The sequence below is a fragment of the Acipenser ruthenus genome, chromosome 22 (genome assembly GCF_902713425.1).
Source record: "Acipenser ruthenus chromosome 22, fAciRut3.2 maternal haplotype, whole genome shotgun sequence".
Classification (NCBI taxonomy): domain Eukaryota; kingdom Metazoa; phylum Chordata; class Actinopteri; order Acipenseriformes; family Acipenseridae; genus Acipenser; species Acipenser ruthenus.
This window is the reverse complement of record NC_081210.1, coordinates 11,121,563-11,146,598: the sequence shown is the minus strand read 5'-3', so window position 1 is coordinate 11,146,598 and position 25,036 is coordinate 11,121,563. Positions and strand designations below refer to the sequence as shown.

Below are 25,036 nucleotides of genomic sequence, written 5' to 3'. Positions count from 1 at the left end.
GTCCTACTGCACCTCTCAAGATATTATAAGTCACAATCACTTAAGGTTAAATGCATCATTATAACTTTAAACACACATGGGAATGGAGGAACATGTTTTATCTAGAATGTGTTTCAATATAAATACTGCGTGACACTCTTAGCGAAAAAAGAGGTTAATTATAATGCAATAAATAAAAGGGCATCAGATTCCATGCAATCGACATGAGTGCAGATCAGTCACTTCCATGGAGGTGCTGATTGGCTCTCCAGGTTTCATCTCCAGGACTGCATAAATAACAGAAGGGGTAGTTTTCCTGGAAAACCCATAATTTAATTTTCTTTAGATAAGCTAGCATTGCTTGTTATTGCCAACCAAATACAGCTTTCAGATAAGGCTTGTTGATAATCTAGTTTTTTCTCTACGTCTTAATAATGTTCCAGGAAAATGATGGTAATTTGAAACACACCCTGTTTTATTGTGGTGTGCCCCAGGGCTGCCCCAGTTGTACGGAGGGGTGCTGTGGTGGCCCTAGGGCTGTCCCAGAGCTCCAGTCTGGGTCCCATGCTCTTCCGTCTCTCTATACTGCCGCTAGGCTCTATTTTTTGTAATTATAATCTGAATTTTCATTTTTATGCAGATGACACTCTGATTTATCTCTCAGTCTTACCCGACACTGAAGCAGCTTCTCAGTGCTGTCCTGTTGTCTTTCTGAGGTGCAGACCTGGATCTCAGAATTATCTTGTATTAAATTCAAGCAGACCTGAGGTTTTACTTTCCGGTCCACACCGTACCCTTGGCATGACTCCTTCCTTGCTATTCCTTTCCTTGGTAGGCTTTTGGTTCCTGTTTTAAATGCCAGGAATCTGGGAATATTTTGGACCCTGCAGTGACTTTTGAGGAACATTTCAATTCAGTTACTAAGATTTGTTTTTGGCACTTGAGAAGTATAGCTGGGTTGAGGCCTGTGCTGCTGTCCCAGGCTGATGCTGAGACGCTGATTCACCCTTTTGTAAGCTCTATGTTTGATGGAATGTAATTCCTTGTTCGCTGGTGTCCCTGATGCCTCGTTGAACAGTTGCAGCTGATTCAAAATGCAGCAGCAATAATAATTACACACACTATGTGCTATATTTACCCAGTTTTAAGGTCACTACATTGGCTTCTCGTGAAGCAGCACATTGATTTCAAAACACTGCTGCTCACTTACAAGGCTATTTGTGGTTCTGGCCTTGCCGTGAGTTACTTTTTCCTTATAAACTGGCTCATACTTTAAGATTGGCAAATTATGGCCTCTTGGTTATTCCAAGAACTTGATTCAAACCCTATGGTTCAAGGGCTTTTAGATTGAGCTTCTTCACTATGGAACTAATTTCCAAATTTGATTTGGTCTTTTACTTGTGAGCAGTTTGGAGCCTTTTTTTTTTTTTTGTAAAGTGCACTGGGATGTTTTGTTCCATAGCACTTCCAGATAACTCCTAGTTGAGCAATTCAAGTGGTGCATATTGGGCACAATAATCCAGGTTATAAGTATAAAGTGAACGGGATGGAAATAGGGGATGAGAGCATTGAAAAGGATCTCGGAGTTATAGTGGAGTCATCATTAAAAGTATCTCGCCAATGTGATGAGGCCATTAAAAAGGCAAATAGAATGTAAGGCTATATTACAAAACATGTGGAATACAAGTCTAGAGAGGTTATGCTAAGATGATGCAATGGCCCAGTTAAACACCACCTGGTGTGCCGTTTTGGTCACCTCAGTACAAAAACAAAAGACATCATTGCACTCGAGAAGGTACAGAGAAGGGCAACTAGGCTGATCCCAGGACATGAGCTATGAAGACAGGTTGAAATAATTAAGTATCCTCAGCCTAGAAAAAAGAAGGGAAAGAGTGGGGGACTTCATTGAAGTCTTTAAATCTTTAATGGTATAGATCAAGTTAACCCAACACTACAAATTTAGCACAGAGAGAAGCACAAGAGGGCATAAAAGGTCAAAAGCACTTTTTTACAAAGAGTTATCAATGGTGAAGTAGTGGCATCTAAAACACTGAGAACATTTAAAAAAAGACTAAATTCTGTGCTTTTAAGTTAGTTCTCCCGGGTACGGGAGAATGGTGTGCTAACAAGGGACAAGCCTAGATGGGTCGAATGGCCTTTTCTCATTCCCAAACTTTTCTTAATTAGTCAGTATTGCTCAAGGCAGGACCAAGCAAGAAAGGCATCTTGGAAGACTTGCCCCATATGTCACTTTCAGGTGGCAAATAACCTTTATAATACAGAGCCATTAATCAAGCTTTATCTCTCGATTGAAGGTTTGAAGTTATAGGAACAAAGATTTTTTTGGTGACGCCTTTTAATTGCATCAGTTGCAAATTGTATATGAAATAACAAAACACACTAGGTTTAGGTAGCTTTATTATCACCCTACTTAAAAAGACACTACAAAACACCTATCAAAGAGGAGCCTGGGAAGTTACATTTCTGGAACTCTGTGATATGGTTATCCATAGACACAGGCCTTCTACATATTACCCTGGAGTCATTAACTTTCATTAATTTATAGATTGCAGTTATATAGACTTAGGTCCCAAGTTTCATTGACAGGAATGCTGGTCCAGACTATCTGCTGCAGATGAGTGTACATACAATCATATGTTGATAATGACAAACTTCAGTTTTTTACATCACCCGAACAGTAATCTTAAGTTTTATTCTGCAGGTTGTACAATGACTGTCGTGGGTCTGCAGGTTATAATCTAAATTTGCAGGTCTGACCTCCAAAATGCAGGTCACTTGGATGGTCTGATAGAAAAATTGTACACTCTTTCCATTTAAAATTGAATTCAATATTTTCCAACACAATTACAATTCAATAATAACAGCATTGTATGACAATAGTTCTATAACATAATTTAGTTATCAGATACCTTTGCTATGAAATGAAGGTGGAAACACCTTCATTTCTGTAAGATCTGGCATTAAAGTTTTGAAAATGATTGTGATGCTGTAACAGGGGTCTCACTACAGGTTATAATAGCAGATGTGATTTGTATGAGTTAACCCTTTGCGGTCCATTTATTCAGCGCATCTCAGGTGCGTCAGGTCCAGTTTATTTTCACATGCGCAGTTTATTTTAGATGCACTGTTTAAAAGCATATTTTTTTCACAGTAAAACAGGTTTAAAAGGCACTGCATATCAACAGGACACTCAGTACTGCATCTCCAGCCCCGCCCCACCCCTTGTTCGCTGTATTTTTCACATACTCTTCATAGTCGTGCATACCGATAAATCATCTCCTGATCACTCATTTTATCACCAAACTCCTCAATAATGCGATCCAAGTCATTCTTTTATTACTATACTATTATTACATCTCAAAAAGCTCTGCAAATGTCTGTGATATTGAGCGCTGGATGCAGAAGCAGCTATATTGTTTGTTTATGTCCGTGTTATCTCTTTGGTACCGGGGCTATGTGTATTGCTCAGATCCGGCCCTTTTTTTTCGGCTCCTATTGCTCTCACTTGGCCATTGAATGGTTTTCTCTGCTTTTTCCGGAGAAAAAACAACTAGAGACCTGTTTTTTTGTGTATTTTTGATGATATCGGACAGAGTCCGACATTGGACCGGAAAGGGAAAATTGTAGCGTCGGACCTGGTCCGACATAGGACCACAAAGGGTTAGTTCTCTGGAGGACGTAGATGCGTGTTCGCTGCTTGATTGACAGGAGACGGAGATAGAAGGTTGGGATTGACACATCCCGCAGGAGCGCAGGTTTATTTACATACAGGAACCCCACGTGACACTACAAGCAATGGCAGCTCACGTGGGACATACGGCCTGCCATACAAAAGGCAAAATAAACACTGTACTAAAAACTATCAAATAAAAGGTGCTGTGAAAACGGCTCGCGGTACTCCGCTATCAAATTGAGGTCCCGCTTCCACATATGTCTGCTATACTGGGTCGGATCGACTACCCAAAACTAACTACCTGTCCATCGGGCAGTTAACTCGTTGGTGCGTTGCATCTTCCTTCTCCCAGAACAAACCCCCGACCTCTGAATATACATAAACAGTGCTCCAGATAAGGTTCTGGGTCTGAGAGTAACTTACCCTCTAATTTTAATACTGACATTTTTTTTTTTTGAGGTATCACACTGATTGCAAATTGATTACGTTATTTATATTTTATCATTAAATTCTTAAACATCTTAAAACTTCAATATACGGGGCTCCCGAATGGCACATCCAGTAAAGCCGCTCCGTGTGGAGTGCAGGATGCGCCCTATAGCCTGGAGATCTCCGGTTCGAGTCTAGGCTATTCCACTGCCGACCGTGGAGGTGGGAGCAAAATTTCTATGGGTATTTTTACACATTAAATTGAAATGTAGTGTGTATTTCGGATTATTTAATGCGTAAAAATGGAAGGTACGCAGCTTATCTGGACCACAGTACACACGATTGCCGTTAGAGGTATTTGCTTCGTTTCCAGTCGTTCAGCAGCACAGACCGACCGATGCTGAAGCATCAGCAGCGCTCTGACCCCTATGGCTTTACAGCAGCCTCGATCTGTGTAATTGGGACCCTTTTATTCCTGGCGCTTGCTGCACCATGCCCACCTGCTGATTAGGCACACTGCTCGTTCCCACAACTAAACCGAGCGGGCAGGCTGCTACACACAGAGTGTAAGGTTCCTCATTAAAACCAATCGATTCTTATTTATACAAATACTACACTCTTATTTACAATAAACAATCACAGAAGCCCCTTCCTTATGTGCATGCCCCCAGCCCTGCTACAGATGCGCTTTAAGTCAAGCCTGTAGGCTAAAAACTAAAACAAGGGCTCCCCGAGTGGCTCATCCAGTTAAAGCGCTGCCGCTGGGAGAGCAGGATGAGTCACACAGCATGTCAAGTAAATCAGCTTTTCATGACGTTTCACTGTATTGTTCTGCGTTTCTCAGTCCTCCACACACTGACAGACGTTATGCCACAGGCTGACTGAATTGCTGTTTCTTATCATTTCCAGGCCGATGCCACCCACGAGAGGGTTGTGAAGAGAGAGGAAGGAGAAAAGCTAGCCAAGGTAGGTTTGTGCTCACTGCCTTCAAGAGGTATACCAAACTGATGTTTCATGTGCCTTTTATACTGAGACAATTACCACAAGTAGGTTAAAGCAAATCAGATGCTTGTCAGGAGATGTCTGTAATTGTCATTCTTCCAGTACCGTCCGTTGCAGACAGCGTTTGCTAAATTGCATTGCAGGATACAGTAGTGTGCACATGTATTAGAACACCCCATTGCTTCTGTAGTTTTGATTTGTTATGCATATGAAATCAAACCACTGTAACTGAAATTATTGTAAAATTGTCAAAATATGCAAATTAGTGATTATCTAATTTAATTAATGACTTTAATAGGCCACGCATGCAATTAATTGAAAATAGTAAGAGAAAAGCAACATATATCCACAAATGGTAAAAAATGCAGGAGACTTTTTAGAAGTTGTTTAAGATGCCTAATTAAAGCACAAAGTGGTCTAACATTTTCACACGAGTGCCTATTGTTTCTGATAACTGATTACTGACCGAAATTGAAATTCTCACAACCAGAGGTTTTCATGCAGGTAGGTATATAAAGGATATAAATGACATTTGCACACTCCTGTATATTTTTGCGTTCGCTACTTTTCTTAACAGTTTAACTGGAATGCTTTTTTTGTTATTATTTATTTATTTATTTATTTATTTATTTTTTACTAGTTACGGTGCTCAGCAGTACAGTTTGCCAGAAAGCGGTAGGTAATTAGGTAATTAGGTAGGTAGGTAATTAGCTCTGTATGCCTGAAAAGAACAGCAGTACTAGTGCCTGCCATTTAAAGTCCTTTCCAATACAAGGAAAGCGATTTCAAAACTCAGAATAAACACATCACAATATAAATGTATTGGATCCTCGACTTAAACAAAAGCTATTGGGTTGATTTTGTTTTATTATTTAATATAACGTACACCAGATGTCCAATCTTTGTAAACTGTTTAGCAACATCCTCAGATTCACATAACCATTAAAAGAAGAACATAGAAACATTCAACTAGCTAATGAATACATTTGTTGTAATGGTAAAATAAGGAACAGAAATTACTGTTGGATCTCAATGTTATCATCCTATGGATGTGTATCCATTAAGTTGTGTTAGCCCAGGCAATCTTGTTTAATTGAAATAAGAAACTTGAGGATGTGATGCTGTATTCAGAAGTGGTAGATGGTGGACATTATAATATGAATTAGTTTGGAAGTTCTTTAACTGATAGCAGATGCACATGTATGACCAAATCTGAATTCTTCCCATAGGAGTTTGGAGTGCCGTTTATGGAGACAAGTGCCAAGACTGGCATGAACGTTGAGTTGGCGTTCATGGCCATCGCAAAGTAAGTGCACTTTAGTTGTTTTGTACAATGGATTAAACCCTACATTTGGTGCAAGCAGTTATTTCTGTGTTAAACTTTAAGCCCTGAACTGGCTTTCTAATCTCCCTGTCTTCATGTGTACGGTCACCTCCTACTGCTTACCTTTGCAAATCTAGCAGCATCACCGTGAAAGCCAGCACTTTCCACTTTCAAGCACAACTTATTTTTACTCAGAGAATTCATTGGGCAAAAAGACAGTGTAGTTTACTGCAGTTACAGTGTACAATAAATGTAAGTATGATTAAGTCATCAGAAAAATCTTAAAGAAAGGTTTGAGCATAAGTGGAACATTGTTGATATAAAATCTGTAAGTTGATTTAATATCTTAATAGACATGATATACAATATAATATGATGCACATATATATTAATACAGTGTGTTTTAACTGGCTGTTGCAGGGAGCTGAAACACAGATCAATGAAGATGCCAAACGAGGCCGGATTCAAACTGCATGAGTATGTGAATAAGGAGATGAAGAGTTCTGGCTGCTGCAAGTCTTAATCCTTTAGCTCTCACTGCTGATGTGTTTGCAAGCCCAGCCAGACACTGAGAGAGGGGAAACACGCCCGGGCGGAACCGTTTAGATTCTTTCAATGTTATAAAGATGTTCTCTCAGTGGAATGTCTGTGCATGTCCGTACCGTGTGTCTGTACCGTGGACAATATTTAAGATATGTCTTTAAGGACGTCAAAACTATAGTTTTAAAGCTAAGAGGCTGCCAACCACCCTAATTACATTTTCCTTGAATACTACCTCCCACCCCCCACCACACATGGTTAACCTTGAGGCATCACAAGCCAGAGAGCCAGCTTTAGTGATCACCAACCTACACTCTTTGCATTTATATTAGACAACTAGCTCATTCTGTGCCAATAGTGACATTGTGCTTTTAAACAGGGATGTAGAAATGTTCTCACACGCATTGCATGTTTTACAGAATCATCTCCTTCTGAGCAATTTATTTTAAAGTAGGAAAAATTGACTTTGAATTGGGTGCAATGTAGCATTCATAGCACCTTCACAGACAAGTGAAGTCCTTCATCATTGGAGGAACTTTTTTGAAGTCAATTTCAGCATTCTCACTCCGTAAAGAGAGGAAACAGTAATGCGTTTTAATCTGGGAAACGTATTCCCAGATCTCGCTCCAATTATTCTCATTGGATGGTCTGACCCTGGCATCTCTGCCCTCATAAATGTTACATAACACTGTATAAACATTCTGGATCCCTTTGAAAACCTGCACATGATGCTTACAAGTAAAATTGTTCCATGTCAAATGTATTGCAATTGAAAATACTGAATTGTCTCTTAGCAATGAACACTTGTATTGTAATTGAGCTCTGTTATGTATTTTGTAGTATTATTATAGTTAAAAAAAATGTAAAGACAACACATTTGATAAATGTTATTGATCATTATGGGTCGGTTCTGAAGAATTCTGAACGATTTTGAACATATGTAGCCTTTCTGGAGGTGTTATTTGCAACACATTTTTTCAACCTGAATACATTACTAATATACAGTAAATTGCAACACTATATTTTGCTTTTGGTCTGTTCTGTTGCTCAACAGTTAACATGAGCTGGATAACCACGTCAGAGAAGTGCTTATACCTTCAAAACTATGATTCCTTCGTCCTTCGTACATTGTAACAGTGTTGCACAGAAACGTAATACAAAAAAACAAACAAAATGATTTGATATTTTGCTTTGGCTTAGCCATGCGGTTTTTAGTCCTTGATTAAAAAAAAAAATTGTTTTGCTGCTTACATTATTTTATTCTACATATGAAATCTTTGTAGTAATGGAGGGTACTTTTTTAAATGTATTTCTTAGAAAGATTGTAAATGGAGTCAATTTGTTTGTTGTAAATCTGCTTAATAATGTATCTTTAAGTTCTGAATAAAGGGATCCACCAATTATCTTGGTCAATTGCTTTTTGTTTCGTTGACAATGATATCGCTGCACAAACAGATTGTTCGTAGTGAGCTCCCAATATCAAGCAGCTGATGAAACCTGGGTGAGGGTCCTTGGTGTTGATTGGGCTATCGCCATTCCAATTGAAACTGAAGAAACAGCATCTTCAATTTGTGCAGCCTGCTGGTCTTCACAAAGCTGACAGCTTCTCTTAGCCTTTGTAGAGAGCAGTAATTTGAACCAATCTAGGCAGTTGTTTCTTCACTTGTTTCAATTGAAACCGTGCATAAGCTCAGTCAACACCATTGACCCCACTCCTGGTTGTCACCGCCTGCTAGCTCAATCAGATAACAAAATGGTTGTTTTCTGCTGCTGTATTGTTAAGACCAAAATACACGAGGAAACATGTTTCTTCAAAAATTGTAAGGGAAACTTTTTTAAGCAGCACGTGATCATTCCTGCTGCACGTCCCAAAATGGAGGAAAGCCATATTGCACTTAGTGGTGCTGCACTGAAATGATTACAATGTGTCTGCGTACATATCAATAAAACAATGGATTGTAGCAGGATTCCAAACCATGTCATCTTCTGTTAAAGTCGCCATCTTGCATAGTCACATGGTTGATGACTCCTGCTCACAGAGTCTCTCCTGATTGGTTAAAGACAAAATGTTTCTCAAAGTAGAACCCTGGAAACACAAAAACCTCCAGCATACATTCAGGGCTTAAGGGCTTAAAGCAGCACAGCCTTGATCTGAGATAGGAAAATTGAAAATTGTTCCAGTCCTAGTTCTGCATTGTTTCAAGTGGGGCAATACTAAGTGGCGTGCTTATGGGATGAACATCTTGTTTTTATTCTTTTTGGAGTATGTTTGGATATGAACAACTGTTTTAGGGTACTCATTATTTCTGCACTATAAGTATTATATTTAAAACAACCCATTTGCCATTTCAGTTTAAGACTGAAAGTATAGTGATTGGTTTAGACAGAAATTTATTGTGTACTTCTTAGATAATTTGAGAAACGGCATGTAACTTTTAATAAAGACAAACAAGAAAAAGAGTATTTGCACATAACTGGCAACCTTCAAATTATCAAAGATGGTTTCCAACCCACTGGTGTTGGAATAAATGACACACACACACCCAAACCAATAACTAAATGTGTAACCTAAAGCACTGAAGCATCTCTATGGAAACACAGTGCTGCTTGGGCGCACTCTTGTGGTCAAATACAAAATGACAACCTTTCAGTGCTTTACCCTTGTTTGACATTTATCTTCCATTTCTTATATACTGTAGATCTCAAATGTGCAATTTTGAAAGAAACACATACATATTTGCAATGGCAGCAGTTTTTTTTTTTTTTTTTTTCAGAATTGAACATTTGAGACCTAGGTAACTAATGAAAAATCAAAACACATATGAATTATGTCAACATTTTGTTAACTACAATCACTTTGCACAGATTCATCCAAAATTCCCACACCCAGGTTCAAGTCTCCTGTCTCTCTCTAATGCATGAAAAACTGTGAGAATCTCCTAGGATGGCTCGGATGAACCCAAAGCTGAGGAAGAAGACATTATTTCATATAGGACAGGGAGTTTTTTTTTTTTTTTCTGGCCCTTCTGCAGATACAATTTGGATTGGAATAATTAAAAAGACTGATTATCTTATCAAATCCATGCATCCAGGGGGGAAATCGGGGATGAGTAATGATGGATCTCCCCCCAGAGAACATGCTATGCAGTGTGCAATGGCCTTCTTACTTCAGCAGAGATACCATATGGGTTTGAAATCCAACATTCCATGCGTTTTTTGTGCTGTACTTCCACTGTGTTTGTGTACTGTAATTCCCGCTGTAATTGTGTTCCCTTCCCGCTCTGTATTTCCTGCCGCTGGTGTGTTTGCCTTTGCCTTTGCCTGTGTCTGTGTAATTCCAAGCCTGCGCGTGGTTCCTTTTGTATCTCCCCTGTGATTGGTTGTTTGTCTGTCCTTATTGGCTGTTGTTTGTCTATGCCCATTGGTCCTAGTGTGTGACTGAGGACCAATGGGATGTGTGTAAGCTCCGGTACCCTATTAGCATAAAGGCATATAAAAAGGCTCTGCGTCGGCATTATTGTTGTTGCTGTTCTGGTTGCTATGGTTTGTTGTGTTCCTGTATAACCAAAAGGTGTATGCTGTGAAGTGGACAGAGCAGTTGTCTCTGGTGAGTGTGAGATAGCGTCCAAAATAAAAGATTACTGGAACTGAGAACAAAGCATGTGTTCTCTTGTTTTCTGCCTCCTGTGAAACGCTACAGTACATTAGCTAGTTTATTTAATAAGATTTGACTCAATAGGAAATTAATTATAATAGTGCTTCTGGGTTCCATTAAAATAAGCACTGAAGTTGGAGAAAGGCTGCACACAGTCACTGTGACATGAATACCAAAGCCATTGCTTAAAAAAACCACACACACACAATAGTAGAATAATGCCTCTTTTCCACTGTACAACTGAGCTGCACCGGGCATGTACCGAGCCCTCACGGTGCGGTTAAGGAGAGTCTGGGTTGTTTTTCCAATGCAGAGCCAAGCCGTGCTACTGATGAAAGACAGTTGTTATTAATTAACTCAGTTTACCAAAAGATGCACAAACAAATGGTATTCAAAAATGGATAGACGCCGGAGTCAGATGTCTTATGAGGCCGGAGTTTCACCGTTTGGTTCTCGCTCGGCTCAACAAATAGCCAGTGGAGAACCACCCGTACCCGTAACAAACCGAGCCCTCACGGTCGGATGTGCCAGTGGAGAAGGGGTATAAAATGCTGGAGCGTCTGACTGTGCTAGTGTGTTCTTTTTCTCTGCTCTGCATTTCATTAAGTACAGGCAGCTAGTGCCAGTTGTTCACAATAACCCTGCACATAGAAATTGGGTATTTTTATTTACATGCAAGTTCGTGCTAGATAAGGCATGTGGGAGGTAGAAACCCTGTACAATGAGACCGGTGTGGAAGGTGGCCAGGTGTTAATTGACTCAGGCCATATGCTATAAAAGAGGAGCTGAGAAGCTAGTTGCTTTGTTATTTTTGTATTCGCAACCAGTGGAAGAATGTCTGGAGAACCCTCACGGGTGCTGTGGGAAGCAGGGTGAGAAATTGGTTATGACTGGGTGGAGACCTCTATCTGTCAGCAGATACTCTTATCTGATAGCTGAGATGGAGATATCTGAGGCATGGCTGTTGGACCGCAGAACCCCCCAGTGGCCGAGACAGAGTGGAGAAGTACCTAGAGAGCATCCACAGGGAGATCCTCCTGGATTGTGTCTGCCTGGCCCCGGAAGTACAGCAGGTGGCTGGATCCATCAGTACCACTGGGAGACTCAGTAGTTGTGTACGTGAGTCGCCAGGGAGGGCTTCGGTCCCTGGGGTTACAACGCACAGCCTTTCGGCTGCTGATCTGGGCACAGAGATACTTCCTGTCCCTCCGGGCTGTACATCTCCTGGGAGTGGTGAACTGGGCAGCGGATCTTCTCTCCAGGGAGGGTCCTCACCCGTCAGAATGGCGACTGCACCCTCAGATGGTGCAGCGCGAAGGGACCACGTGGGTGTCCGACTGTAATGGCTGCATAGTTGCACCGCTCCGCAAACCGTGGCACTATTTATTTATTTTAAATCCTAAAACTGTTCTCGACATATCTAAATCTGGGTCAAGTACAATTTTATACAAAACAATGTCTCAGAGAGAGGGTCGCAGAGGGCGCTCGGACAAACCAAATTTCATATCTACGACTATAGCTGAAGACGCTGAGGGCCCTGACATTGAGCCGGAGCCGTCCCTGAACTTTCTTGCTAAAGAAATGCGGTCTATGAGAGTGTTTATGCAAAACATCGCCGGTGATACAAGCGCGATTAAAAAATCGGTTGGCGAAGTGCAATCTGCAATCACCGTTCTTACAGACCGAGTTGGAGAAGCAAAGGGAAGGATTGTTAAAATGGAGGAACGGACAGACTCGTTTGCCGAGACCTTACAGACCACGCTGAGGCAGTTGGAGGCGGTGAAGGAGCGGGTGGAGGACCTAGATAACAGAGGCCGGCGTAACAACTTGAGAATCTTGGGTATTCCTGAAGACGCAGAAGGGAATAATATGATCCAATTCCTGCAAAATGAGATCCCTAAAATGCTTAAACATGCTTTTGAGGTGCCATTAGAAATTGAGAGGGCTCATAGAGCATTAGCACCCAAACCAAGAGAGGGCTAGCGACCGAGAGCGATCATACTGAAGCTGTTGAGGTTTCAGATAAAAGAGGAAATTCTACGCAGAGCAAGGGAGATGCGGTACCTGGCATGGCATGAATCAAGCATCATGATATTCCCGGATTACTCGAAAATTCTAGTGGATAAAAGAAGAGCTTTTGCTTCAGTCAAGAAGGATCTGCATACGCAAGGGATTAAATTCAGTTTGCGCTACCCAGCTGTTTTGGTGATATATCTCAATGGAGCCTCACACTCCTTCGCCACTCCTGAAGAAGCTTCAGATTTTGTTAAACGGAGAACACGGAAGGCAGGGACTCAGAGCAATCCTAATGACTGATATCAACCCCGGAGCGAACTGAGTTTAGCTGAAGAATTTCAGATAAGTAAAACTATATCGGGCTGACACCCTAAAATGTCCTCCAACAACATAAACATCATGGCAGTTTTTCTTTCTTTATTTTTTTGGATGTTACTAAAGTGGACATTGGCAGACTGGTTATAGTTGGATGTTGTTATCTGATTGTGATGTACAGAGTAATTGTTATTTATTTATTTATTTATTTATTTTCTCTTTGCCATCTGCCTTCTCTTCCTTTATTGTTGTTTTGAGAAATATTAAAGTGAATAATTACTGTTGCTTCTACCACATTATGGAACTGTAGGCAGTGGCACACGTAAATAGGGTTTCGTAGTGTAATTATTATTTCAAATTATTTATTTATGACCTTTATTAATCAAAATGTGCTACAGGTTGTAGTGTTAAATCAGCTTGATTATACAGCTCACCTCTCCTTACGGAGCCAACAATAGGATAGATAATTAATGTTTTATAAGGATACATTTTGACTAGGTATTTCATAGCGTTGTATATTTCTGTTTTAAGATTTTTCACCCCTATTTCCTAATTATTATTTTTGCGGTGCTGCTGCTTACACGGACTTGCGGGTTGTATGTTGAGGTTAGTTTATATAATATCTATTGTGCCGGGTTTGCTGGTGCCAGCTATTGTGGAACGAGCCCAGGTGACTCTGAGTAGGAAGTTTACTCAGCACAATGTTAGTGTTTTTTGTTGCTGTTCTGATCCCAGCTGTTACGGGTTTGCTGGGAATTGAAGGCATGCCTATGTTTCTATTCTCCTTGAAGATAATGCATGGAAAAATGGCTTGCTTTATCTTTATTTGTCTTGTCTACTTTGTTTTTTATTTGTATTCTAGATATTTCTGTTACTGTACTATTGGGGGAGGACTCTGCCATTTAAAATTCTGCAAATTACTGTATGACTGACGGGAATAGTGGGCCTGGTCCATGGAAGACAATTACATGGAATGTAAATGGCCTTAATCACCCTATAAAGAGAAAAAAAGTACTTACTTATTTAAAGTCATCCAAGGCAGATATAGCTTTTCTGCAGGAAACACATTTAAATAAAAAAGAATCTGAAAAACTTAAAAAATCTTGGGTAGGCAGAGCATATTCAAGCCCAGGTACCTCCAAGAGTAGGGGTGTGTCCATTTTAATAAATAAAACCTTAAGTTTTTTTGATACCAAGGTTTTAACTGATTTTGAAGGTCGCTATAATATAGTAATGGGATTGCTTATGGGAGTTCCTATTATATTTTGCAACATTTATGCTCCTAATGCAGATTGCCCTGATTTCTTTCATGGGCTGTCGCAAACTTTATTAGATTTGGGTGATGCTCCAATTATTTTGGGGGGAGATTTTAACCAGATTATGGATCGGGATCTGGATAGGTCTAGGCCACGTGCAGGTGCGGAGAGTAGGTCAGCAGCTGCAGTTTACCAGTTGGCCATGGACTTAGGTTTAAAGGATATTTGGAGACTGATGCATCCAGACAGTAGAGATTATTCTTTCTTCTCCCCTCCACACAATATTTATACAAGGATTGATTACTTTCTAATTTCACAATCTCTGATTGATTTGGCCCTCGCCTCCCAAATTTGCAATATAGTTGTTTCTGACCATGCTCCAGTATTTTTGTGCCTCGCTCCTCTATCGGCTGTCCCAAAAAGCCGCCGATGGCGTTTAAATATCTCCTTATTGAAAGACCCGGAATGCATTAAACTAATAGAGAGAGAGATTGCGTTCTTTGTGGAAACAAATAACAGGGAGGACACCTCTCTTGCTGTCTGGTGGGATGCACTCAAGGCATATCTTAGAGGTAGAATTATCTCTCACGCCACATTTAAGAAAAAAATGGCCAATAAGAAAACAGCTGAGCTGGAGAAGGAATTAAAGTTTTTGGAATTGCAATATGCCCAGCAGAGGGACCGAGTTGTATTGAATAAAATAGTTACTGTTAAATATGAACTGAATAGGATTTATCATGGAAAGGCTGAGTATGCTTTATTCCGTATCAAACAATCATACTGGGAATCGGGCGAAAAACCAGGTCGCTTATTAGCCTACAGATTAAAACAACAAAACTGTGGGAACTTTATATCCGCTATCAATACACAAAAGGGAGGAATCACAAACTTAACTGCACAAATTAACAAAGAGTTCAGACACTTTTATAAAAAATTATATACTTCTCAAGGCAAGCTAAATACACAAAATATAAATAGCTTTTTTGATGGTTTGAACCTCCCTAGGCTTTCAGATAGTGACAGGGCACTGCTAGAGGAGCCTCTTAAACTGGAGGAGATTGGAGGGGCTGTCCTTGCAATGCCTACTCATAAAGCACCCAGAGCCGATGGCCTGTCTGCTGAATTTTATAAAACGTTTTCAGCCAGGCTTAATCCTATACTGCTTGATATATACAACGATGCATATAGTTTGGGTATATTACCCTCTTCCATGCGTGCAGCAATTATTTCTTTGATTCATAAAAAAGGCAAAGACCCTCTTAACCCTGGCAGCTATAGGCCAATTTCGCTTCTCAATGTGGACGAAAAAATTCTGGCAAAAATTCTTGGTAACCGCTTGGCACAGGTAATCAGGAGCATTATTCATTCAGACCAAACTGGTTTCATCCCTCATCGCTTTAGCACCGATAATCTTAGGCGTTTAATAAATCTACAGTGGGTGGTGCATGATTCAACTTTTCCAGTTATTGCTTTGTCACTTGATGCGGAGAAAGCATTTGACTGTGTTGAATGGAGATACTTACAGGTTGCCTTAACTAATTTTGGCTTCGGTGAGGGCTTCATTAAATGGATCACTACATAATACAACTCTCCCTCCGCCTCTGTCCTCACAAATGGTCTTTTATCTGAACCCTTTGAGCTACAGAGAGGTACGAGGCAGGGGTGTCCCTTATCGATATTACTGTTTACCCTGGCATTAGAACCCCTTGCCCAAAAACTTAGGGAGGATCCACAAATTCATGGCATTCAGATAGGGGACAAACAGCATAAACTGATGCTGTATGCTGATGACATGCTTTTATTCCTATCGCAACCTGAGGTTACTATCCCTAAATTGTTGCAGATTATTGACATATTCTCTGCTTTTTCAGGTTATCGGATAAACTGGGGGAAGTCTGAGGCCCTTCCGTTGTCTGGTTACTGTCCCTCCTCCTTGTTTTCTAAATGGAATTTTAGATGGTCTCCTAAGGGCATTCGATATTTGGGTATTTTGATTACTCCTAACTACAAAGATGCTGTTTCAGAAAATTTTAGGCCTCTTTTGACTAAGATAAAAAATGATTTTTCAAGATGGTCAAAAATGTATCTTTAATTAGGGGTAAGATAAATTTGATCAAAATGATGATAGCACCTATTTTGTTTTATACATTAGCGCATCTTCCATTGAAGATTCCTGACCCCTATTTTAAAGAAATTGATAAGTGTATTTTGGACTTTTTGTGGGGCAATTCAAGGCCTCGCTTGGGACTTAAAAAACTACAAGCTTCTCGCTCTAGAGGGGGATTTGGCTTACCCAACTTTAAATGGTATTACTGGGCATTTCATGTGAAACAGATTAACATATGGAGACCTGGATGGAGGGGTGGGCCGAGGCCTGATTGGTATGATATGGAGGTAGAGGTGGGAGGTGGGGTTCCCCCTTGGTCTTGGAATTTCCAGGCCCTGCGACCCAATGTACAGGACCACCCAACAATTACTGTCACCCGAGAGGCTTGGTTTAAACTACTTGGAGCAAGCCACTGGGAACTTCGTAAATTGCCACAGGCCCCAATCTGGGATAATAGGGATATTCAAATTGGTGGCAAAACTATTTTTTGGGAACAATGGAGTATGGCGGGTATTAAACATGTAACTCATCTTTTTGATGAGCACACAAAATGTTTTTTGAGTTTTGCGCAGGTATCAGAGAAATATGGTCTACCGAAATCGCAATTTTTTACACACCTTCAAATAGAGAGTGCTCTTACAAAGTGGCTGGGGCGACCCCTTATATGCCCAACTGCTAACCCTGTGGAACAACTTCTAAGTAGACAGCTTGGTAGGAAAGGATTGGCTCCCAAAATCTACCATATTTTATTAGATCAAACCTCAGACCCCCTGAGCAAAGTGAAACATCAATGGGAATTAGAATTAGAAACAGAGATCTCACAGGAAGAATGGAACTCATGTATAGAAAATCTGAATACAGCCTACCGAGAAATGGGGAATAGGTTCATACTGGCTAAGATACTACACAGATGGCACTGGACCCCCCAAAAAATGTATAGGCTTAATATTTCACCAGATGATAAATGCTGGAGATGTAATGGGGAGGTAGGTTCAATAACACATATAATATGGTCCTGTCCTATTTTGACTAATTGGTGGCAACGTATCTCGCAGATCATGTTTGAAGTTGCAGGAAAACAGTTCCTTCTTTCCCCAATAATGTTGGGGTCAACAGTTGACTTATTTGAGCTTACACATTTCCAGGTGAGGTGGATCACTTTGGCAATTACCACAGCAAAACGTATACTTCTGAGACGTTGGAAGAGTGATTCAGCACCTACACTTGAGGAGTGGGTTCTTAATATGTCCCAACTTTCCAGTTTCGAAAAAATAACCTATTCTCTGTTAAATAAAATACCCATATTTGATTATGTGTGGGGCCCCTTTCTTCAGTGGGCATCCAAAACACATTAAGCATACTAAGGTTCCTTTCTTATGATATCAGGGGTGGGGTGGATCTCTATCATGGGCCGGGTTCTCTTGTGGCAGAGTTTTCCTCCCTCAGCTTTAATGGCGTATTACACTTACCCCTTTTTTTTTACATTAATTATTTTTACAGTTTTTTTTTTTTTTTGTTGTTAATTTAATTTCACTATTATGTATAATGTAATATATTTATTTAGTTTCTAATGTGTCTTTTAGTTTCAGTTTTTATGTGTCTTTGTGTATCGTGTATATTATTTCTGGATCCTGCTTGTGATTGTTAAAAAAAAAAAAAACTACTGAAAAATCAATAAAATATGCATTAAAAAAAAAAGAAAAAAAAGATGGTGCAGCGCATTTGGGAACGCTTCGGGGAAATATGCGTATTTGGGACAATGGAAACAGGGTATCGTTGCACTAAAACCCTGCTTTCCTCCTTAAGGTGATTACAGCTTTTCAGTTCAATCAGTCAGTGGAACTAGAGGCTTTCCATCCCCCTTCCTTTGCGGAGGAGACAGATAAGAGATTGAATTCCCTTTGCCTGGTTTGGGCATTGAGAGGTTATGTGGATAGAACGAGAGCGCTGTGTCAGTCTGACATATTAAATGCTGCAGAAAGATCAAAATCGCATGCACCAATCAGCAGCTACATCTGTTTCATCCAATGGAAGCACCAAAAGTTTTTTTGCTCTTGTTGGATTGGGTGATTCAGACGACTCCATCCAACACCTCACTCTCCCTGAAAAAAAAACTTGAGGACTGATGTTTGACGATTGACTCGAGGAGGGGTGACGACTGAGGATGTCCTTAAATGGACACCTTATGAATGAGTATTCTGAATATTAGAAAAAATATTCTTATTTTTATATAGAATATTCAGCTATTTATATTTAGTGGATTATTAGTTCATCTAAACACTATTCTGAATGTAAATTATTTTCAAAAAATATTTCTAAAAGATTTGCAACCAGTGCATTTCAGATATGTTAAATTATATATAGATGATGTGTTAACGTTTAAACGAAGTATACAATTGTGTGAAAGCCTTCCTGAAGATAGAGAAGATTCCTCTTCAGTCGCCCAGGCAGTAAGAACCATTGGAATGTACTAGAATATTTTAAATGGTTGGGAAAGGTATGTAACAAAATTGTGATTGTCCGAAACCATTTAAAGTTTAACCCTTCGCCAGCTGAAAAAAAATGTTGTACACTGAAGGCAGAAAGGGGTGCAGAGGAATACATAACAAAAACATAGAACTTTCATATAAAAAACCAACACAAATACAGAATTTTTTTTATTTTTATTTATTTATGTATTTATTTGACAGGGACAATGTACCATTTTGAACAGTTATGACATGCATTGCACCCAGATTTAGCTATGAGCTCATTTTCATTGGCAGTCCCTGGACAAACACAAAAAAGGAAAAACAAAAACCATACAAATAAAGTAACATTTACAGAAGGGAATATGATCGAGCATCAGATAAACAACCCAAGACAGCAGCAACCTCACATCCTCAAAAACAACATCACTCCAAAAGACAATCTCATCACACACCCAATCCCGTATCAGAAACATCCACACCTCCACAATTCTATAATGACTATATACTATACAAAAAATATATATTTAGATCAAATTAAATACATCTTCTCCCATGTATATTTAAAAATATTCAAATTAAAACATATATTAACTTAAATTAAACTAACATTCACATGCACACACTGCTACTACGACGGCCATCTTTATTGAATAAGAAGGAAAAATAAAATAGAAAATGAAAAATAAGGATAAGGAGAGACACAGCAGATGAAAAGACATTGCAGACATATAAAAGCAAATGAAGGATTATAAACATTTAAAAAATACACAACTAACTAACTAACTAACAGCACAACTCAGCAACATCCCAGAACAGCCCCAAAACTGCCAGTGTCCTTTCCTGATGTCCTTACCCGATTGCAGCACACACTGAATATAATATGTATATGACAGCATAAAAAGTAGCCATTAACTGAACCTTACGCCAGCACACGCTCAGCCTCCTTCACTTTGTGATAATCCTGTATTATAAAATGTATCAAGTAGCCGATTACATTTACATTGATATATCAACACCTGTTAAACCATCTTTCTGTCTCAGGCCTTTTTTTTGCATTTTAAACCCAAATATTTATTTTTGGCTACAATTTTTGTTATTTTTTTGTAAACTGCCACTTTGTTTATCACTTCTAGCTATAACCACTTGAGTTAATACATTCCTGTATCAGTTCTTGGACATGAATGTTTTTTAATTTTTGTCAACTAATACATTTTGTAAGTGATCATGAAGCAGAGTACTGTAGGTTCAGAAGTCAGATTCTTGTGCCGACTTCTGGTGGCAGTTGTTAAGCTGTGTGGATTGACAGTGGTAATGTATCATTATTTGGAGCATATTTCCTCACTAGAACCTGTCCTGGATCCTGCTAAATACCTACAGTAATTCGTAGCCCCCCCCCCCCCCCCCCGAGGCAATATTAGTGAGAAAAACAGTGATGAAACAGGGAAAATGATAAAGTGAGTAAAAGTTTGAGAAATTTTTGTAGGTGAGACTTAATTATATATAACAGTGGTTCACTTTTAATGTGTGCCCCCTTGTGTGTGCATATAGGTCCCTTTCAAGTCTGTTCAGAAATATCAACACACAAAACATTAGCAACATTTGTTAAATGAAGTTTAATTTCCTAAATTCAATAATTATGAACACATTTGGATATAAATACAGCTTCAAAAACAGCATCCATTCAAAATAATACACAGGAAACTTTATGTACATGCCACTTAACAGTGTATTGCTGTGAACAGCCCCCCAGGACACATACAAGAATCCATTTAAATAAGTCAACATGGTATTTTAAGTTTGTTTTGTCATACTGTTTCAATCTTACATGCCACTACTAGCATTAGGCATTCGTTTATATACATACGTTGAGTATTAGCAGCACACTGGTTAGGGTTGACACACTTATTTGAGCTAATAATTCCGTAATTGTGTTTGCACATTCATTTGTTACTTTCATCTCAAGTATAGCACACATGTATTTTCTGTTTAAAACATGATATCTGGTATCACTTTAGGTTAAAAGAAGCTCCCCACGCCAGCCTTAGTTCAGGTCATCTGTTACAGTTACACTTCTTGGGTCATTTTACCACAGCAGTGTCTTCTGGGTCCTGTTACTGACTGAAAGCATGTCAGTCAATAGGGGAAGCAGCTGATTGGTCAATAACAGGAATGTATAGTGTAGCGAGGTTTCAGGCAGTAAATCGACATTACTCATTGAACTCATTCTGTGATATGACCGCTAGTACGTAGCATTGGTTCATTGGTCAAGTTACAACCGAATTGCTAACAAGTTCTTATCATCTAACAATCTATAAGCTTTATAAACCTACTTTGCAAACCAGTCTGCCGTGCTTCTGAATGCGTGTCTTTCAAAACTGCCAACAAATCCTTATCCTTTATAACGAATGGAAGTGCACAATAGATATGACTTATGGAATTATTTTGCTAGCTACAATCACTTTAATGACAAAATTACATTGGTTCAACTTAAGCCCTGTTTTCATCTACCACTGAAGTTGAAAGCGATTTGAAATGTCCCGTTTCTTTCCATTGACAAGAGTGAGATCAAACCAGATTGCAATGGCACTCCCTGGGAGGTGGAAATTACTCTCTCCCAACTTCCATGGAGGAAGCTACCCAAAAGCACCTCATGCAAGATGGCCAATTCATTTAATTAACTGGGAAGTAATAGAGGTAGAGTAGGTAAAGAAATCTGTGACTGGTAATGTAACCATTACCTAATGGGTGAGTATACCCAAGCCGTCGCAAGGGCAATACTGCAGAACAACTGGAATGCTATAAGCCAAGAGGCTACCTTGTGCATCACCATTAGGAACCTTAGTAACAAGAAGTTAGGGCTAAAAAATTGAGGTAGAAACTCATCTCTATGTCTATGTTGTAAGGGTCCACCCGGTAGCCAACCTTAATACTCTAGCTCCAAAGCCAGGGTTTTGTGGATCCACGACATTTAGTCTGTAGAACCTAGTAAAGGTATGGGGAGTATCCCACACTGCTGCATTGCAAGTTGGCTTGCTCATAGGCAGTACTGATTGTGTCTGTTATCCATTCGGACAGCCTCTCTTAGACAGGGCTTGACCATGGGACTTCGCCCCACAGCAGACAAAAAACTGTTTGGACTGCCTCAAACTTCTCATCCTGTCAACATAATAAGCTAATGCCCGCACAGGACAAAACATATGGAGCTGCCACTCTATCAGACTGGAAAGGAGGTGGATGGAAAGCCTCCAGTTCCACAGGACTGCTGACATGAAATGCCGAGATAATCTTCGGCAAAAAAGCAGGATTGGTATGAAGCGTAACCTTCAGTCCTGGCTTCTACAAAAATTAAGAAAGCTTTCGCAATTAAGAATGCCTGCATCTCAAACACCTGCTTTGCGGAGGTGATTGCAAGCAAGAAAGCCGCTTTGAGCAATAAGAATTTCTGCTCAGCTGAATGCAAGGGCTCAAATGGAGGCTTTATGAGTGCTTCAAGTGCCATGTTAAGCCCCCAGCTAGGAACAATATCCTTCTAAAAATTGCACGATTGAGACTGGGAGGTCTGGGGCTGCCCTGGTTGTTTATGTAAGCCACCACTGTAGTGTGTCCATACGGACAAGCACATGTCTCCCTTGAACCTCCTGCAAAAACTCAGATACAGATGGACCTGTCTGAGGTCGAAGATTGGTCTGAGGCCACCATCCCCCTTGGGCACCAGGAAGTACCTGGAGTAGAACCCTTCCTTCAAGTGGAGAGGGTGTATCGTGCAAATAACCAATTTTTGCAGCAGCTGCCACCTCTTGAGACACTACCACAGCGTCTTGCGGGTCCGTGACTAACATTGGAGTCATGCCCTGAAAGGTAGGGGGACTGTGCTTGAGCTGCAGAGAGTAGCCAGTGTGAACGGTAGTAAGCACCCAGATGCCCATGGTGCACTGACGCCAATACTCTACAGGTGGGAATTGTGCCAAACCCTGCTTCTCCGCGTCGTGCACGCTGTATAACGGATCTGTTGACCGGGAAACAGCCGGCACTGTAGCCGGGTGACTCCAGTACGACTGGATTTCAAAAGAAAATCCTGGTGCATTGGGGGGCCCCAGGAGAGGCAGCAGGCTCATCAAAGATGGACTGCTCGGCATGACTGCTCAGTGGAGCAGCTATGATATATCTTCAGGTTTCGGGAGGTAAACACCCATTAGGTAATGGTTACATTTCATTCTTGAAAAGGGAATTTGTTTTACTTGTTATGTTTGTTAATAATGAAAGATTAAACATTTATGTTAAGACAAAATAATTAACAAACTGAAATTGAAGCTAAAACATGTTGACAAACATTACATATATAGAAAATGTACATGAATCTAGACATTCAGTACCACAGTATACCAATGAGAGGTGAGGGTATGGAATGGGCTGCCTAGTCCTGTTGTTGAGAAATGAGGGTATGGAATGGGCTGCCTAGTCCTGTTGAGAAGTGAGGGTATGGAATGGGCTGCCTAGTCCTGTTGTTGAGAGGTGAGGGTATGGAATGGGCTGCCTAGTCCTGTTGTTGAGAGGTGAGGGGATGGAATGGGCTGCCTAGTCCTGTTGAGAGGTGACAGGATGGAATGGGCTGCCTAGTCCTGTTGTTGAGAGGTGACAGGATGGAATGGGCTGTGGTGCCATATACCAAGCAGGGTCTGGCCCCAGGAAGAAAATAACTGTTTTTTTTGGTTTTTTTGTAAAGGTATTCCTCTATTTATTGTATAAACTGTGACCATACACTGTGTACATATTTAAATTGCATTCAATAACAATTAGATTTCTTGTTTCCACAATATTTTATAATATTAACAGATGTTATTAACTATAGTTAGGCATGTTCTGATTGTGGCAAATCTACAAAGATGAAGCACAATCTTGGAACCAGCTTCAGAATTGTGTAACTTAACATTGCTTAAACAATGCTCATGTACTCAAATACATGACTAAACCCTTAGTTTGAAAACCACATTCCAATTGGCTAATGTAGAATCAAAGGACCAAAAATATTGTGTGTTGTTGCCCAAAAACGTGTCTACTGTTTAGTCAACGGTGCTCTCTGATGCCTCCCCAAAATAAACAAGATGGCGGAGCAGTGACAAATAAAGCTGCCCACAATCGTTGAGAAACAGTTTTCTATTATAAACTCCAGTCAATATTTGTACACTGTTTAAGGACAAACAAAGCATATAAATAACACTTTGAATACATTTAGTGACTGCTTATCTCTGAGTTTAGTTCAAATGTTTAGGAAGCCTGGCACATTTTAACTTGACCTCCCTGCTTCTTAATCTCTGTAGTGAAAATGGGCCCAAATCTGATACTGAAGCATTTAGTTTTACTGCATCCCCCAACAATTAAAAAAATGACCACCTCAGCTCAGGGAAAACGCCTGTTGTATTATTCATTTTAACTGTGAAATACACAGACGAGAGGGCAGAAGAGAAGGCAGGTTAGAACCCTCCACTGTAAAGTACTGTATTGTTGGGAATCAAAACCAATGTAGAAACATAACCCAGTGAAACCCTGTGTGCTGCAAGCTCTCCAGTGTTAAACTTCCCTTTTTGATAGATTTAAATTGAATAGCTTTTTACTAATATTAAACTTCATTAGACAACATACATTAAAATCTACATTTAACAACATTGACAATGGAGGTACATTTGATGTTCACATGTTGACACACACTAGTATGGTTTGGCTGCATGGAGGGGGTGGGAAATCAGCTTGGCTTTGTGCAGGTTGACTGCTTGCAGCTCATGTATTGTCTCTTAAGAATATCTGAATGAATGGAGCCCTCCACAGAGGTATTCAATGACACCTCCAGGTTCAAATGGTGGACTGACCTCTCCTTTTGAATCAAAGTACAGGTGTTCTAATCCAGCTGTTTCCTTGCAGTTTGACATCATGGCTTGTGCTTAAAGTGAGCCTCCACTGGAATGACAACACAGAGGTTATTACTTTAGGCATTGAAGTGTCACAGAACAACAAGAAACACATTATGTTACCTTTTAACCATATTGCAGACTCTTTAGAATTTTTTTATGGCACATCCTGGGTCAAAAAATTCTCTTTTAACCCTTCTGCTACGGTGAAAACCTGTTTGAAGTCTGACTGACATAGCTTGACTTTCGGCTTTTTGTATCAGGGCAAATACCCACGAAAGAATACCATATTATACCTTTCTAAACAGCAGTCTGAAGATTACTAAGAGAATAATGTTTTCTTAG

General features: G+C 39.9%; 2 protein-coding genes across 3 annotated transcripts in view; one reads left to right on the top strand and one right to left on the bottom strand.

The window, feature by feature from the left end:
* The window catches only part of LOC117431310 (ras-related protein Rab-26-like), a 111,007-nt gene extending 102,638 nt beyond the window's left edge, over nt 1–8,369 (top strand). The window contains exons 7-9 of the mRNA XM_034052110.3: nt 5,012–5,068; nt 6,334–6,410; nt 6,849–8,369. Of these exons, the coding sequence (XP_033908001.1) occupies nt 5,012–5,068; nt 6,334–6,410; nt 6,849–6,951 (237 nt within the window). The 3' untranslated portion in view covers nt 6,952–8,369. The remainder of the gene's footprint in view (nt 1–5,011; nt 5,069–6,333; nt 6,411–6,848) is intronic.
* A 12,013-nt stretch (nt 8,370–20,382) lies between these two features.
* Nucleotides 20,383–25,036, bottom strand: part of LOC117431596 (arf-GAP with dual PH domain-containing protein 1) — an 81,443-nt gene continuing 76,789 nt past the window's right edge. For both annotated transcript variants that reach the window (XM_034052700.3, XM_058995976.1), the window contains one exon: nt 20,383–24,740. In XM_034052700.3, the coding sequence (XP_033908591.1) occupies nt 24,712–24,740 (29 nt within the window). In that variant the 3' untranslated portion in view covers nt 20,383–24,711. The remainder of the gene's footprint in view (nt 24,741–25,036) is intronic.